Source organism: Sceloporus undulatus, chromosome 1, assembly GCF_019175285.1.
Source record: "Sceloporus undulatus isolate JIND9_A2432 ecotype Alabama chromosome 1, SceUnd_v1.1, whole genome shotgun sequence".
Taxonomy (NCBI): domain Eukaryota; kingdom Metazoa; phylum Chordata; class Lepidosauria; order Squamata; family Phrynosomatidae; genus Sceloporus; species Sceloporus undulatus.
The window spans coordinates 112,693,090-112,710,178 of NC_056522.1; the positions used below are offsets into that span (position 1 = coordinate 112,693,090).

General features: G+C 38.3%; 1 protein-coding gene across 2 annotated transcripts in view; it reads right to left on the minus strand.

Moving 5' to 3' along the window:
- The window catches only part of PRDM1 (PR/SET domain 1), a 40,263-nt gene extending 23,397 nt beyond the window's left edge, over window positions 1-16,866 (minus strand). The window contains exons 1-2 of one of the 2 annotated variants that reach the window (XM_042453933.1): window positions 16,717-16,866; window positions 5,261-5,509 (exon numbers count right to left, since the gene is read on the minus strand). In XM_042453933.1, the coding sequence (XP_042309867.1) occupies window positions 5,261-5,443 (183 nt within the window). In that variant the 5' untranslated portion in view covers window positions 5,444-5,509; window positions 16,717-16,866. Of the gene's footprint in view, window positions 1-5,260; window positions 5,510-7,153; window positions 7,336-16,716 lie in introns of those variants that run through there. The other variant, XM_042454014.1, reaches the window with a different exon arrangement.
- Between the last annotated feature and the right edge of the window lie 223 nt (window positions 16,867-17,089).

A 17,089-nucleotide genomic window follows, 5' to 3' on the forward strand; every position in this document is an offset into this window, starting at 1 on the left:
ATACTGCTGTTGCAAGGCCTGGTGATGACAGTGCGCAGGACTGTCTTCACCCAGTTTTGTTTGGTATGTCAGCTGTACCATATTTTAGTAGTCTCTCATCTGCGCTACCAAAATGTGTTCTAAATGGGTCTATCCGTTAAAGTTATTCAGAATTTATAGCAAGCACAAAATGCAGCAGGCAGATTTGTTTATTGTGGATGTTATATTTCACATGGCACCAGCCATGTACCAGCTTTTCTGCATTCAAGCTTGTTTCTGAGGCCAACTGAAGGAGCTGATTTTTACATTTAAAGCCCTAACTGGCTTGGGATCAGGTTATTTGAAGGACTGCCTCTTCCTGTATGAACTTTCTTATTACCTGGGAATGTTAATCTCCTATCACCTGGAGAGTTTAGGCTGGCAAATAAAAGAAATGTGGTCTTTTCCACAGCTGCACCCTGATTGTTCATGCCTCTTGGGGAGTTACATCAGCCTCCTCTTTACCATGGACCTGCCACTTAGTGTGCAAAGACTATTTTTCGGTTAAGCTTTTATTTCAGTGTTCACTATGGTTCATCCTAAAGAATATACCTATTTCTGTTTTTAGTTCACTGTTTCAATGTATTTATGTTTTTAAATTTATTATTGTTATTGTTTTATCTAACTTATTACCTTGAACGACCTTGGGTTGGTTGAGGGAGTTTGTAAATATCTAAAGGAACAAAGGAAGGCAACTTTTAAAAGACACGATGTTTCTGAAAGCTAGGAAGAAAACTGTTGAATCTAACCAGTAGTCCTAATGAATTATTGCTAGAGAATAGCTACTGTAGGCCTTTTATAAACACGTCATTGCACGGTTGAAAAGATTCAACACTCTTATGCTTCAGATGTCCTTACAGAAGCTACTTTCTAGATGCTTTATGAGCATCACCGACCTTTTGGCTGTCTCACCACATTTGTCTTTGTCACTAGATTCTCACAGAGCACACCCTGACAAGCTGCAGCCTCTAGACAAGAATCAGAATTCCACATTTTCTATATTATTAGTATTATTATTAAAAGGGACCATGGGTATCTGTTATCTAATAAGGTTTCTTCTTTGAATATCAGATACCCAAATTGAATAAGGTTTCTTATTAGAAGGACAACATGCACAAGATGGAGTTACAGTAGTTAAATTCACATGCTGTTACTTCTTTTAGAGGGTACCGATACAACACCGATACAACATTAAACAAAGCAAAACCCTCAGACAAGTAGGAACTGGATTCAGGGCCAGGTGTTGGAGTAAGAATGGTTTAATTTTAGCTCCCTGTTAATTTAACCTCCACTTCCCCACTGTTACCATGATGCCTTGTTCTGAGCTTTTTGTTTTGAACAATACACACTTTCATTCCTTTGTTTTTCAACAACACTCAGTGAAAGAATGATGCAGCTGAAAAGATGGTTTACATCCTATAATTTATTCTTTTTAAAAGGGTGGAGTGAGAGGAAATGTTTTCATATTGTTTCCTTCATACATATAAGCAGCAACAAAATTAACAGCTGTTTTTTATATGTAGGGAAGATATGTAAATGTGTAGGTGTAGGGAAAACATATTTTGTCTGAATGCTTGTATTGCTTATGTTGAGCTTCCTTTGGATAGGACGGATAATTTTTTAAGCATTATTAAAAATGATGAATATTTGAAATTATTATGCCAGTTCCTTAAGTGTAGCTCTAATAATGAGAAGTGTATTGTATGTGGGTTGCCTCTGAAGACAGCTCTCAGCTTCTACAGCTTGGTTAGTAAATGGGCTTGCATGCATCTCACCAAATCATACAATAACCACATGAATTTCCAGGCTGAATTCAAGGCTTTTAAAAGCTCTTAAATAATTAGAGCCAGGCTATCTTAAAGAGCCAGTATTATGTAGCAGTTTTAGAATCTGACTACAGCTCTGGAAACCAGGGTTCAAATCTCCACTCAGCCATGGAAACCTACTCAATGACCTTGGGGAAATGATGCTCTCTCAGCTACAGAGAAAGGCAATGGCAAACTTTCTCTGAACAAATCTTGCCAGAAAACCCCATGATAGGATCCTCAGACTTTAGGGTTCACAGAAACAATCTGAAGGGCCACAAAAACAACAACAAGGCTATCTCAGAGGACCTCCTTTTCCCAATAGTCTTCAGTAGAAACCATTCTGTAGGCTCTTTATGATGATCCTAGATAGGACCTTCTCTGTTGTAGCTACCGGTGTTTGGACAGTTCCCTCCAGAAAGATTTGCTTGAGGCCAACCCTTCTATTTGTATAGGGTGTTTTTCATCATCCAGCTTCTTTCATTCCCTGGCCTTAATTTATATCTGGCTGTTACTCTGTTTTAATGTTGTTGATTTTTTTGCAGATAATACTCTGTACAGGTACTGCATTCGAAGAAGTGAGTTTATATCCATGAAAGCTCATGCAAAAGTAAAAACCAGTTAGTCATAAAGGTTCTACTACATCCCCCCCCCCCCCCCCCCCAAATCTTCATCTCTTCCTACTGCTTTGAAATCTACTGAGCACTGTTATTTTAAATGGAAAATAGTTTGGGAGATTCAGCTAAATAATGGTATAGAAACATTCAAAGAAATATTATTCTGAATTATTTACAGTACAGATCAATTGCCTGTTCATGGTCTGTACTTTACATATCTCAATAGAAAGAAATGGTTTAGCTGTGAAAACCAAATCAAAGACATGCACATACCATAGAATGAGTGCCCTCAATAAATAAACATCCAACAATAAGAACTGGAATAAGTAGCTTTAAAATCATGCCAACTCATTTTGTAACTACTTAACTAAAAACAGCTTCTTAGGATAATCACTAACAAAAGCCATCCACTTGACATTCTGTGGTGTGTCTTACCTTTTCAATAAAAGGTGGGGTTGTAGGTTTAGCAAAGCAACAAAACCCCACCTTTTATTAGAAAAGCCAAAACCCAGGCACACGAAGGTGCACATGCAGAATACAAGGAAGATCTTCAGGCTTCTGGAACATTACTCTAAATACATTGCTTAATGACGTCAATCATATTTCATAAGCATGTTTTTCTCTGTAAAAACAGCTCATTGCTTGTGTCATTACATGTGAGGCTGTTTGAGTAATCGTAACCAAAAAAAAAAAAAGAGTTCCGCTGTCAGAATTTCCCAAAATTCTTTAGCCTCAACCTAGACTTAAAATGTTCAGATCAGAACACATTTCTTTGTACACTACCCTGAGTTAGATCAACATTATATTACACAGGGAAACAAAGCAAATTTCTACTGCTGCTTCCCTATTAGTGGGAAGAACCAGTGTCAATCAACTGAAAACCTTGATTCTGATGCAGGACATCAGCAATATAATCTAGCCATGAGAAGTAGCTTTGAACAGCTCACACTCTTCCTGCCTATTTATTCCCCTTCCATCAAATATTGGTACTACCCAACATTCTCTTGGGAATGTTGCAAGACAGAAACAACCCAAAGCTTGTAACGAATGGTTAGGCCATGGTTATAATAAATAAATGTATAGATATCCTGATCTTGAAGGGAAATTAAATGTTACAGATTCAAGAAAGAATACATATTTCCTTTCCACTTTGCATAAGAAAACAGAAAGAAAACCAAATGGAGGGCATTGTCTACCCAGAGGTTCCCTTGATACATTTCATATATTTAACACTTGATGAGAAACAGCAAGCACTGTTCCCAAACTCAAAGCCACTATTTGAAACAATCTTGCCAATCATTGCAAAAGAATGCTATAATGTAAAAAGACACATTATACACACAAATTTGTCAACATGGACCAAGCAATTTTTTTAAAAAAATAACTTTGGTAGTTTTTTGTGGGTTTTTCAGGCTATGCGGCCATGTTCTAAAAAAGTGTCTTCCTGACGTTTCACCAGCATCTGTGGCTGGCATCCTCAGCATTTCCTGGCGAAATGTCAGGAAGAAACTCTTCTAGAACATGGCCGCATAGCCCGAAAAACCCACAAAAAACTATGGATGCCAACCATGAAAGCCTTCGACTTCACAAAATAACTTTGCTTATGACATAGCAATTAAGTTTAAACCAAACAAAAGGACTATTTCAACATGCACAAACAGATGCACTCAAACACACAGACACTATTATCAAGTTACTTCATCTGAGTTCATGCTTGGGCTGATCAGTCAATTGCTAAGCATATTTCACAAAATAGTACAGCTTCATCACCTGTTACAGCTTCTTCTCAGCATACCTGGGACATTTTTAAAGCTTCTATTTTCTTTGGCCTATTGGCTGGGATAACTTGCCTTTTACAAATTTTCTGGGAACCCCAACAACAGTGATAACAGAGTACTGATTTATATCAGCTGAAGGTCTGGTCCTAGTTCTGTATGGGAGCCTTTCCATGTTATTTGTTTTATAATACTTTTAATAACTACACAGAAGGTATGAATTTACTCCCTTCCTTAGCACTGTGGTCAGTTTATTTAGCCACAGTAGACGCACAGGTTATAGCAGTTCCACCACAAGTTGCAGGACAGGGACAAAAATGCTGGGCTGTCCCTACCATTATTAGCCAGCTGAACATCACGCCTAGCTATAATAGCTACTCTTTATGAAGGAAGGAATAAACAGACAACCAATTGCTCATCTAGGCTAATTTTTCCCCTCAGCCCTTTTGAAACAACAACAAGGAATGCACCCACTCTAGAGACCTGGACTGAAATATACAGCTACAAATAAAGGCATTCTGCCCTAGATAAAGAAGACACATAAATACAGGGTACTGACAGAATGATCTGGTCAGAGGCTCATCATCTCAGAAGACCAAAAGGATACAAAAAGCTAGCAAAAAACTCAGTTTAATAATGCAATATATATCTCAGCTCATTTTAATACAGTATTCTTCCACAGCAGAATATGGTGAACTAGGCATATCTGGCTCTTTAATTAAAGGGGTTAATTCTAAGCTACAATAGTCTATGATGAAATTTTTGGACTCATCATCATTTAAAGAAATTTAGGGACAAGCAGACAGACAGACATATATCAAAGACAGGAGCTATGTGCCAGTCTGGAAGTGTTTGAATTTTCTTAATACAGGATACTAGAATTGCTAGAATTTTCCCCACATTTTTAATGTGATCCTGAAGAACAGCCTTAAAAACCGATGGTGCCCAAGTATGAAAGAAGAAATCAAAAACACATTCCCAATTTCAAGAAGCGTGTGATTTGGGTGGATGAGGTTGCACTTATCCTTGATGAACCCATTCTTACCTCTTTGCCATTTTCAGCATATTTGAAAATCAAGTTCCTTGGCAAGGAAGACTCAGCCTGGGTTATAGGGCACCCTTCTGTGCCAGGCTCCGTGAGGTGATCATTTACAATATATGTACACTTGTCTTCAAATTCAGCTTCTGTCCATAGAGTCATGTCAGCATCCTTCATGTCCATTTTCATTATCAACTTTGTCTCTTTTCTCAGTGCTCTGTGATTCACAATATGTGATCTACACAGTGTGGCAGCCTGGAAAAGAAAATCACATTTACTTCTCATTCTCTTCTCAGTATCTTTAGCAGTGTGTTCTAAATGGCTACCTGGTGTCACACTGAGGACATTGAAGGGATCAGGGACAGAACAGCTTGAACTGCTGTATATACTGAGGTATCTTCCCTGAAGTAATAGTTTCAAGAGGTGGCGGCTGGCAATCACAACCACCACCACCAAAATAATGCCAAAATTTTACATGCGTGCACTTATGAATAGGACCTTCCCTAAATATCTGAATGGAGAGGAAGACAATGGAAAACTCAAGACTTTTGTGTGCAAAAGAATCTGAGGAAAATCTCCCTTAGAAAAGTGTCACAAACAAGGAAAGGAAAAGGAAGGAACTGCTGTCTGCGTCTGAATGAGCTAAAAATGGAAAGTGCAGGCTGGAAGAGCGGAACCCAGCCTAGCCTTTTCCAAATGGGGAAGGCTGAACTTTCCCACCAGCTTCCAACACACAAACAACTTTCAAAAACAACCCCCCCCCCCCCCCCCAATTGACATCCTCTTATCCTCTGGCATGGAAAGCTAAGTAAGGGAGATTGCATCCTGTCAGCATCACTCCAGAAACAGCCTTCTGAAATAACTAGAAACATTTATCAGGAAAACCCCACACCACAAAAGAATTGTGTTTTCTTACCCTTTCTACAGAAGGAAAGACAAAATCCTTAAATAAACTTTAATTTTGAAGATATGAAGCTCCCTGATAATTCTGTTTGGTGGCATGTTCTCAGGATGGGCCAAAAGGCCCCATGGTTCAAAGTCAGCTATGGCATGCCCTAAATATCCAAAGTGGAACAATTGTCTCTCAGCTGCAGTCCTCCCTCCACAAGTCTAATGACAAAAGTCTAGCTTAAAGGGTTGCTGTAAATGTTACTACTTATTATTCCTGTTTGTCTCCCGCTTTGAAAAACAACAACCCCACAGTCATTTAAATAAAACAGCATGACAGTTTTCTTTCTTTTTTCCCCTTTTTTTGGAGGGGATGTCTAAAATAGAGCAGTGTACTAGTATTCTAAGAAAAATAAATAAACACAACATTCGGTCTAAAAGCTAGGTCATCTGAGGATCAGCAAACTTGCCCATTAGAAAGATAATGGTAACCTATCACTTTGTTTTCCTTGGCATAAAGTTACTGGATTAAATGACAACCTTTCCAACTTAAATACTTCAAGCTCCAGCACCGTGTTACTAATTCTATTAAAGATTTTTGGACTGAAATAAAGTAGGGTCAGATTTAAAACTCAAATATTTTGGGCAAGACAAAGTGTTTGAAAGAATAAAGTCAGTTTTCACATCTTGTAACTTTGGTAGCTTCAGTCATTTTTCACACAACACTTATGGGCTTAATGAGACTGACTCCACATACTCTGGAATGATTTGAACAAGACTGAACACTTTTGTAGGCTGGGAGAAAGAAGTAATACTGAAACCCAGTGAACTGGCAGTTGCCACTACCAGTGAAAAAGAATTACTCATCAGAAAACAAAGTCCCTTAAGCTTGAGAGACAGCCTCCAAGAGAAAACATTTCCCATTTTCAACATGTTCGGTGCCATATTCATTCAGAAAAGTGATAAAAGGATCTGTCTCCTGGATTCAGAAGAAGGAAGAAAATTGCTTACCAAGGTACAGTCCACAAATATTTCCAGCCAGCAGCACGGCGTTTCAGGTAAGTCTCAAACATATCTACAGAGTAAACATTTCTCCTGCTTTCTGCTTGTTCGGTTCAAGTAATACTGACTCACACTCTTAGAGAGTTAACTCTTTTTCTTGTGCTTGCCTCCCTTGGTCTTTCTCTCTCTGCTGTCAGACAGGTGCTGCTGCACTTACTGCTTTAACTTCTTTGAGACACTGGAGGGCTGAATGATACAATACTTTCAGTCTGTGTTAACCAAACAGACTCTTCCTTTCTCCTCCCTGTTTCAGGTTTCCCATTAGCCACTCATCTCTGATTTACTCATAGTCACGGCTGCCAACAACAAAGGGGGTGTGGCTATACCTGTAACTCACACAGAGATTATCCAATGAAACTCTGATCCAGTCAGAAGGAATTTTTCCTTTCTACAAGTCACACCAATACATATTTTCCTGTTACATTTAGGCATGTTAACATTCTGCCTGCACCTAACTTAGCCTCTATTGAAGGGGAAACATTTGGTGGTGTAATTTACGGTATAATCTTTGTGTCTTCTTAGAAATGTTCACTTGCTACATAGAACCACTGGACTTAGTAGAAAACAAGACAATTGTTCTATGTGTCGTTTATTTCCATCTCTGAAATAAGTATTTTGAAGACTAAAAAAACAAAACACATCTAAGATTTTAGTAGTACTAATACTGATTCTAATATAATATTGTTATGTAGCTTCACCCAGTTTGTCTTATTTTTAAATATCTTTCCTGCATGTTTTTTTTTAAATGTCAGGAATTTCATTTATAATGTAATCCTATACATGTCTACTCAGAAGTAAGATCCAGTTAAATAAGTATAGAAATGTAATTGTGACATTGTGCTAGTCTTTTAAAATAAAAAGAAACCCCCAAAAGTGCCACCCTAACCATGCTTTCCCAAAGAAGTACTCATATATTAAACAGTTGTGAAAGAAAGCTCCATCATTAAAATGTATATGAAACATGATTGCTTAAAGCTCACATTGTTAATGAAAAAAAAGTATTGGTGGGTAGTAATTAGAGGGGCATGCACTCTTGTCATTTCTTTTCCCTCCTGTCCATGTTAGTGTGCTGTCTTGAAGGAAGGACATCCTGTGATGATGGCATACAATGTCCTGTTTGTTTATTATGAAGCACATAGACCTTGCATTCCTAATTCTCTTTACCAAACAAACCAGATGCCTAACTTCCTTCAGTGGTCCTGGCTCTTTGCTGAGAAATCTTTCAGCTCACAACAACTTGCAAGGATGCATAGCTCCATTTATAGTCACTCACAATATTACAAACACCAGTCAGTTCACCGGAGGACAAGTCTCCTACTTTTCCTTTTTACATCACATCTGCAGACATGTTTTTATCATGCCTTTCCTCTTATGTAGGCAGAAACCTGTTTTGACTTGCTATAAAAATACAATAACACAAGTACCTGTTTATGTGAGAATTTATATTACTCAGAGAAATCATCACTTCTTTTATTCTGTGAAGTTAAAGATCATTCACCCCGACACATTTACCACACCATCACTTGCCTAAGTTCTTAGAGTAGAAGGTGAAAGGGATTATTTGTCATTCTAGGTGACATGGTACTGAAAATAGTACATATCTGTGTAAAGACCTTTGGCATCTTCTAATAGAGAAGTACTCATACCATTGGACGTAAGTAGGACAACAGCGCCAAACAAGTGTCCTGGCTTAACTGTTAGTGGTACGTAATTCCACAAGAAAGGTGGTAAGGGCATCAAGCTGACGGGTATAAAGGTAATTGGATATGCACTAGGAAGAAACATTCGTTTAAAGCAAAGAAATCCAGCCACCTTGACTTGGGTAATTAACTGATGCTGACAAAGAGTAGCATGACTGCTAACTGCAGAGTTGCTGCTTAAAAACTTACTCTGAGTTGGTACAGAATCACATTCCTGTGAACACTCAGAAATCTAAATGTGTGATGGTGGGGAGAACATTGGTTAAGTTCAGTTCCATCACACAGCACAAAACAACCCATGACCTCTTTTCCATGTTATCAATTGAAATTAAAATGGCAGCCATGAGGTTACTGGCTGCAACCTCCTAAATTAGAATGGCCAAGGATGTTTCTGTGCATTGCTCCATTAACATTTGCTGGAACAAACTGTGCAGACTGTTTCCTTGAACTGGATGCTTCTCATAGCAGTGTTACTGATCTCCTGTGGTGGGACAATGTTAACAAAGTTGAAATCAACCATATAACTCAACCTACATGATAACCGCCTACCTATATTGCTGCTAACCATGGGAAGCTGCCCTACAGAGGCAGTGAATAAGATGTTAAGGTAACAGGAACTGGCCCCAGTGGGGTAGAAAAGCATTGCAGTTAGTCATACTGAAGCCACCTCTTTCTCCCCACACATGTACCAAGATGTAAGTCTCGTTTTGACATGAATAGGTCTCAGAGATGTTTTGATTAATGAAAATATTGTAATAAATGTCATTAAGTAAGCAACATCATTAAAAATTGTAAGAATTGTATGAAAACATTGTGGCTGTTCAGAAGACAAAGAAGTGTTCGAATTATTTTCTCTAATATCACTACTGATATTTTATAACTATGTAAGTTACCTTCCATAGAATGTATTATGGGATGTGATGGTTTAATGGTTAAGATGCCAATGCTGGCAATCATAAGATCAGAAGATCGGCAGTTTGAGGCCCAAATGCTGCATGATGGGGTGTGCCCCTGTCACTAGTCCTAGCTTCGGCCAATCTAGCAACTTGAAAGCATGCAAATGCAAGTAGATAAATAGGTACTACTTTGGAGGGGAAGGTAAGAGTATTTGGCACAGTCATGCTGGCCACATGACCACCAGAACAGTCCTCAGACAATGCTGGCTCTTCGGCTTAGTAACGGAGATGAGCATCGCCCCCTACAGTCGGTTACAACTAGACATTCATGTCAAGGGGCTACCTTTATCTTTTTGAGTCTTACTTAATCACAGTTTTAGGGCACAGGTGCTTTGGTAACTAAGGTGTGGTACAGAGCACCTAAAAACGGCGCCCTGTCAGTGCCTGTTTTCTCTCTGCAGGGAAGTCGCAGCCACCGAACTGTGTGGCTTCCCTGAGGAGTAAAAGGAACCTGCGAAAAGTGGATTCTTTTTACGCCGCAGCTGTGGCATAACAAGTGCACCACTGTTGCACTCGTTACGTAAGTGCTGTGTGGCGCTGTGCGAATGCTGCGCGAATGTCGCACGACACTTGTGTAACAATGGCGCCGCCTTTTGTACAGGGCGCTGCCATTTTGACACCCTCATCACGTGCTAAAGTTGAGGGGCATCTGGAAGCACCACCCAGAGGCAACCCTAACATGTGTCGAGGGCGTCTTAAAGGGCCGTCTCTACCGGCCCTACAGCAAAGATCAGCATGAATACATTGGAAGTAGGTTGGCTCTATGGTAGCAAATACCATGATATTTTTTTGTCCTTTACATATCCTCATAACTATTGGCTGCCCAAGTGTTCTACATATATCTACATACACACTTTTCTCATGTCATGTGTTTATAGAAAAGTGTTAAGTGATTAGCAGTTTGTTAGTTTTGCAGACGAGTCTCTCATCGCTGCAGGCACTATCATCTGGAATTTGCAGTCTCACTGTGGTTCATTTCAGAAAGAGGACTTTTTAATCATGTTTTCATTTTCCCCCTCTGTTCACAGAAACCTCAACTTTATTAGTCAGCATTTCTCTCTTTGCACTAACCGAACAGCAAATCATGAATGGCAACAGCAGGGCTGTGATGTCAGAAACTCTCTCCTCACCCCAACCCCACTTCCTTTGATGCTATCGGCCACTTCAGCTCAAACAGCACATTGATGCTATTCAGGCTTCAGCAGCAGCAGCAGCAACAAGGTTTTTTTTCTTTTTCATTTTCCTTCTGCCTTTGTATAAATGTCAGTTTTAAAAGGGGGATAGAAAAGGAGGCATTCTGCAATGAAATTAGTTTCAACTGATGAAAAGTTTCATTAAGATTTTGTGGGGGTGTTAAAGTGCAAAAGTGATTAAAGCACAACTATTTTCACATCCTCCCCTTCCTTACACAAACAATGGCAGGGACTGACTGACCATATCAATCCCAGCAATAAATCCCTTCACTTTTCTCTCACTTCATATAAGTACCTTTATGATTGTAAACATTATTTTGGGGAGCATCTCTGGCAAGGACCCCAACAATGAAGAGACAGCTTCCCTTTGCCTAAATTCAAAGTGTTCCATCTTCATTACTGCAAATCTTGATACAAGTCTGATGGGGTGTGAGGGAGAAATAATCCTGCAGGTAAGAACTATGCTTCACAAAGGAAAACATTAAGGCTCCAGTCAGGGATTTAAAGGATTTCAAGAACAAACTACAGATTTCAAATGTCATTTTAAGAATGCTATTATCCATGGTAATGTCATGTGATAGACATTTCCCTCTTCGAGGAAAAATAGCAACACATTTAGAATTTACCAGAAATGTTATATTGTTTAACAACACAAATATTTAGAGTTTATAAACCTCATAGCTACAGACCTCTAAATTAGTATAGCCATCTTTCAGTACCTTATAGAGCATACTGGATAACTTGTTCATACCACTTCCAATATTATTTTGGCTATGCTTTGCTGCACCAAGTGTAGCTCTTGCAATATTCTCAAACACCATGATTCTGATGCTCAAGTTATTTAAATATGCATAGTGCCACAATTAATTGCCTCATAGGTTGGACCCAAAGGCATCTTCCTATATAGAAGGACTATCCCTATCAATAAAAACATTTTGTAAAAGAGGTGTTATATGAGTTAACTGGCATTGCAGTCTTACATGTGTCTACTCAGATGTGAGCATCATTAAAATCAGCGGGACTCACTTCCAGGTATAAAACAGTACAAGACAAAGAGCTCTGGTGCCACAATAAACTAAAGTTCCCTGGATTCCCTAGCACTGAGCCAGGGCCGTTAAAGCAGTCTCAAACTGAATTATTTCTACAATGTGTTTTGGATCTATATCCCTTAGGTGTTACAACCCAGGATAGTATGTAGCTCTGGCATGCACAGATGCTATTTATATGCTACCTTTATTTCACAATTCCATTAAGAAAAGGTTACATAAAATCTGTTGGAACTATTCAGTGTTGAGATGTCCTGTCTAGTTTATGAATGCCCATGTCTTAATAAATGCTCAGAACATTAACTTGGAAGTTCTATGCTACAGATTTAAACTGCTTTAAATCCTCATTCTCACCCTACCAACAGAAAACTTGGAAACAGGAGTTTTGCAAGAGCAGCTGGAAATTTCTAACCAATCGTTTTTAGGTGGACCAGTTACCTATATGTTAATAAATATGAATGAAGTCTATCACTGATGGTGCTTCCATCTCCTTTCTTCACCTAGAAGGCTAGCTGAACCAGCACTTAACATGGCTTGGGGATACTAATGCTACAGCTGTATAATTAGTATTAATAATATTGTACTTATTTTCCAAAGATGTTCAGTTTTGTTTTTTGATTTTTAAAATTTGATCATTAGTTCTTCATATTTCATAAATAATCGTGGTTAGCATGGAGTGGCTTTGCCAATACTTTTTTCTAAGTCAATCCATAAAGTGTAATTTGAACCTAAGATAAACCCAGTGTTTCTGTCCATTGTATCATCATTTAATTCAGTGCTTTACACTTTCATTATGCTTTAAAACAAGATTATGTATGTGTGAGAAAGAGGCAAGCAGAAACAAAACTTTCTTAGAAGTGAAGTGGGTTGATAGTTAAAGAGGTGTGGGTCCACTGCATTTAAAGATGAGCATTAAGAGATCACCTTAAAATGCAAGGCTGTGCAACTGCAACTTGTTTTTGCCTAAATGACATTAGGGGGAAATGCTACAATATCCAAACGACATTTATAATCATTATTCATTTCAAAATCTGATTCTTGATATTAAGCAGAATAAAATCTAAGCCATATTTAGAAAATGTCTGTTTTAGCTTCTTTTCCCTTCATCGTATCCACATGTCGTAGGGACTTTCTTTCTTCTCCCCAGGGAGGGAGATTTTAATTTCTGGCAGTAATGGCTGCATCCTTTTCCAGCCAGTGAAACTGCATGTATAAATATGATAAATTAATCTGTTCTTCTTAAATAGCTGACACCTTATCCTCCTTTCCAAATGTTTAAATGTTTGTTTTGCAAAATCCAGGAAAGCTTTTAAAACTACGAGAACTAGGCGACCCCCCCCCCCCAGAACCATGCATTCTTTCTTATCTTCTCCTTTATCAACAGGCTATTGTTTTGCCAATGGGGCTCACTGAGGAGAAGGTTAATGTTCAAATAGGTGTTTCTCAGTTCCACTAAAGGAATACAGGTTGCTGACAGAAAACCTTCAGAGTCTTGAGCTACTTCCTTAGGAAGACAATATGTCAAAAGGGGAGGGGGGGGGAAGAGAGTGTTATGTGACCCTCTGTGTTAGAAAATATCTAAAGATTGAAGCTGCTTTTCTTTTTATTTTTGTTGCTTTTTGTCCTTGCATATCCCAAAACAATAACTTTTAAAGAAAGACACTGTCCCCTGGAAGAGATAATCCCACAATGGAGAGTCCATTAGAGGTATTAAGGCACTGGCACCAGCCTGATCTACAAGAGCAGCTCTGTCCTGACAATAGACAATTAAAGCTGATAAATCTGAACTACTTGTTGCTGTTCTAATTCCTTGTAATTGTGTGCTGCTTGCCCTGCCTCCTGCACACAGGGATGAAGCATGCTTCCTTAATCTCTGGAGTACCTGACCTAGTTACTATGTGGTCTTTTCAGGACCTGTCTTCTTCCCATCTGGACCTCTTTTCTCCCCCCCCCCCCACTTCCCCTCTCTACCTTCCTCCAAAGCAGGAAGGACAGCTAGTGTAAAGAGGAAGAGAAGACATAACAACTCAGTGCCTTGGTCAATATCTCTTGAACTCCAAGCAATATGCTGCTCTACAAATAACAGTTGATCACGGTCAACCCTAGTGATTAAATTGCAACTGATACACAGTGACATATCAAAGTGCTGTATTGGTACTGGCTGTCTAACTGGCATATTAGACTGTCAGTGCTCATGCAAACACATTCATGTATGCTTGTATATCCAGGGGCTAGCACACACAAGGTGTACAACATTTTTGATGTATTAATTTTCTCAGTGCCTTTTAAAGTGAACTTTTTTATTGAACACTTTTTTATTTATCTACCTATCCATTCATCCATACACTCTCATATTGATGGTGACCCAGCATCCTGTAGAGGTTTAAGTGTTGGACTATGACTCTGAAGACCATGGTTCCAATTCCAGCTGGGCCATGGAAACTCAATGGGTGACATTGGACAAGTCACACTCTCTCAGCCTCAGAGGAAGGCACCCCCCCCCCGGTCTGAACAAACCTTGATGAGAAAATCGGGTTATCTTAAGTCAGAAACAAGTTGAAGGCACACAGCAACAACAAACTCATATTGATAATGCTCCCTTGTACTTTAATTGTCTAAATCTCAATTTATGCAATCTGCAAATCATCATATTAAATCCTGAGACATTCATATCTAGCTTTTACAGGACAGACTATTATTTATGTTTGTTAATATGAATAATAAGAGTGGAAACTTTGAATATCTGGGTTTAACCAGATTCAAAACAGAATATTTAATCCTCTTGTAGAGGCTGATTAATAATTTCTGGATGTTTGGGTTTGCAACCCAGGAGATCAGAGAAGATGATCATAACAATGCCCTTCTGTCTTTAAAAAAAATCTGAAAAAATATTTGCTTCAGAATATTTCTTCAACAAAAAATATGGAATTACTATATATTTCATAGTTAGCAGTATTCCTTCTTTGTTGTTATTATAACTGCACTATGTCCCATGCCACTCTATTTTATCATGCCAGAAATTTTTTTTACAAAATATAATTTTTTTAGAAAAGTGCTACACAATATAGCTAACATTTTCTGTATTATCACAGGCTTCTCTACACTTAAAATTTTAGCACAATTTCTTCAGTGCACTGAGATTAAATTTGTATCATCCACACACAGCCCAACCTTTTGTGGTGCTGTTTCCTGGTTTCTTTGTTGTTAGATTGGCTGTTGTGAGTGGTAGGACAGCATCACTCCTCAACTGATGTTTTTACTAATCTCCATTTAAATAAAAAATAAAATAAAAATAATATTAAAAATAAGTCCACAGAGTCTCCCTTCTACAAAGAGTTTCTGTAGGGGGGATCATTATAAGTATAGTTTTTATTTTTCCCCCCTTACTGTCTCATATCAATGTAATCCCCCCACTCTACTGATAAAAACATTTCTTTTTAACAAGGCACAACATTCTAGAGACCAATGAGGATACTCCAATTGACATCTCAGCTTATCTTTCAGCATATGGAGCTATTGCTCACTAAATAAATGGAGAACTGCTTTGCTGTAAAAAGGAGGGAACAGATTGTTATAAAGAATGCCCCAAATCTTTTGTTTCCATTTAGGGTAACAACTGGGCTTTGCAAAGAAGAGACAACAGGTCAGTTCATACTAAATTGGACCTGCCAACTGCTAGTTAGAATATTGCAAATAATTTACTTTCCATGATAAAAGCAAAAGCAAGCAGCACCCAGCAGGAGCCCAGCTGATAAAACTGTGTCAAAACTCAAACCATTTGTCAACTAGGAAGGAAAGGAGCAAGCTGAAAGATGGACTCAGGAAACAGAATTATCTGGAGCAACACATTAACTAGTATAAATACTGGTGGGGGGAAAAAGTAAACACATTTACTCGGCAGTATCTCCAACTAGCCAGGAAAAATCACTCATGTTACTTACTTGCCCATGCCACCCAAACACTCATTTGTTACAGAACAGTAGCATTTTCTCCACTGTGTATTAATGTAGTGTTATTTGATGCACAGCACTAAAAAGTTTTAGCAACACATAAAGAAGTGTAATTAAACCAACCAAGATGCAAATTCATGTTAGTATCCCAGCAATAAAAAAAAACCCTTCTAGTCATAAACACACAAGATAACACTACTAAAACTCCATCTATGTTGTACAGTTTTGTTTACTGATATTTTTATCAGGTGAAAAATGGTTTTATAGGATGATGCCAAAGAATGGGAAAACCATGCAATGCTACCTGGAGGAGTAGAATGTGAATATATCAGAATGTCCAAGGCTCAAAATAATAAAAAGAAAAAAATGTTGGCTCCTTCATTATAGGCATGTTGGTTTTAGAAACTAACTTGTTATGCCTGCTACAAAACAACACCTTGTTATTTTTTTAAAAAAACAGACAAACATGAGGTGCCAAAATGACTGAAATATGGAGTCCCACAGCGACTGAAAGATAAATGCATGAGTAGTATTTAAAATAACCATGGGGGCAATACATAAAAATAAAAAAGTATTGTCATACAAAATATTTAAATTGCACCATTGAAAAACTGCCATTAACTAATTCACAAATATAAATCTATTGCATTATGATATTTACCATTACCTTTGATTAGCCATTAAGGACAAGTTTCTAGTCTTCCTTTCCACATCCCAAGGTTTTAGTCCATATGTCTGTCTGTTGTCACTCACTCACACCATACACCCATGCACACACCACGCACCCATGCATCCACGAACACACACCATACATGCTTTCTGCTGCTCACTCTGACACTCTCATCTAATCCTGCCTGGAATGGGAGTCTTGGATTTTAGAATTTCTTCCTCTGAGTATTCCTCCCTCCCCTTTCTTTCTACTCCACCCCATTTAGTAATTAGGCTTAACAAGAGCAATTAACAAAATAAACTCTGCTAAGACTGGCCTGATAATTCTGATTACCCAAACGTTTCAAAAATAAACAAAAATACTAGGACTA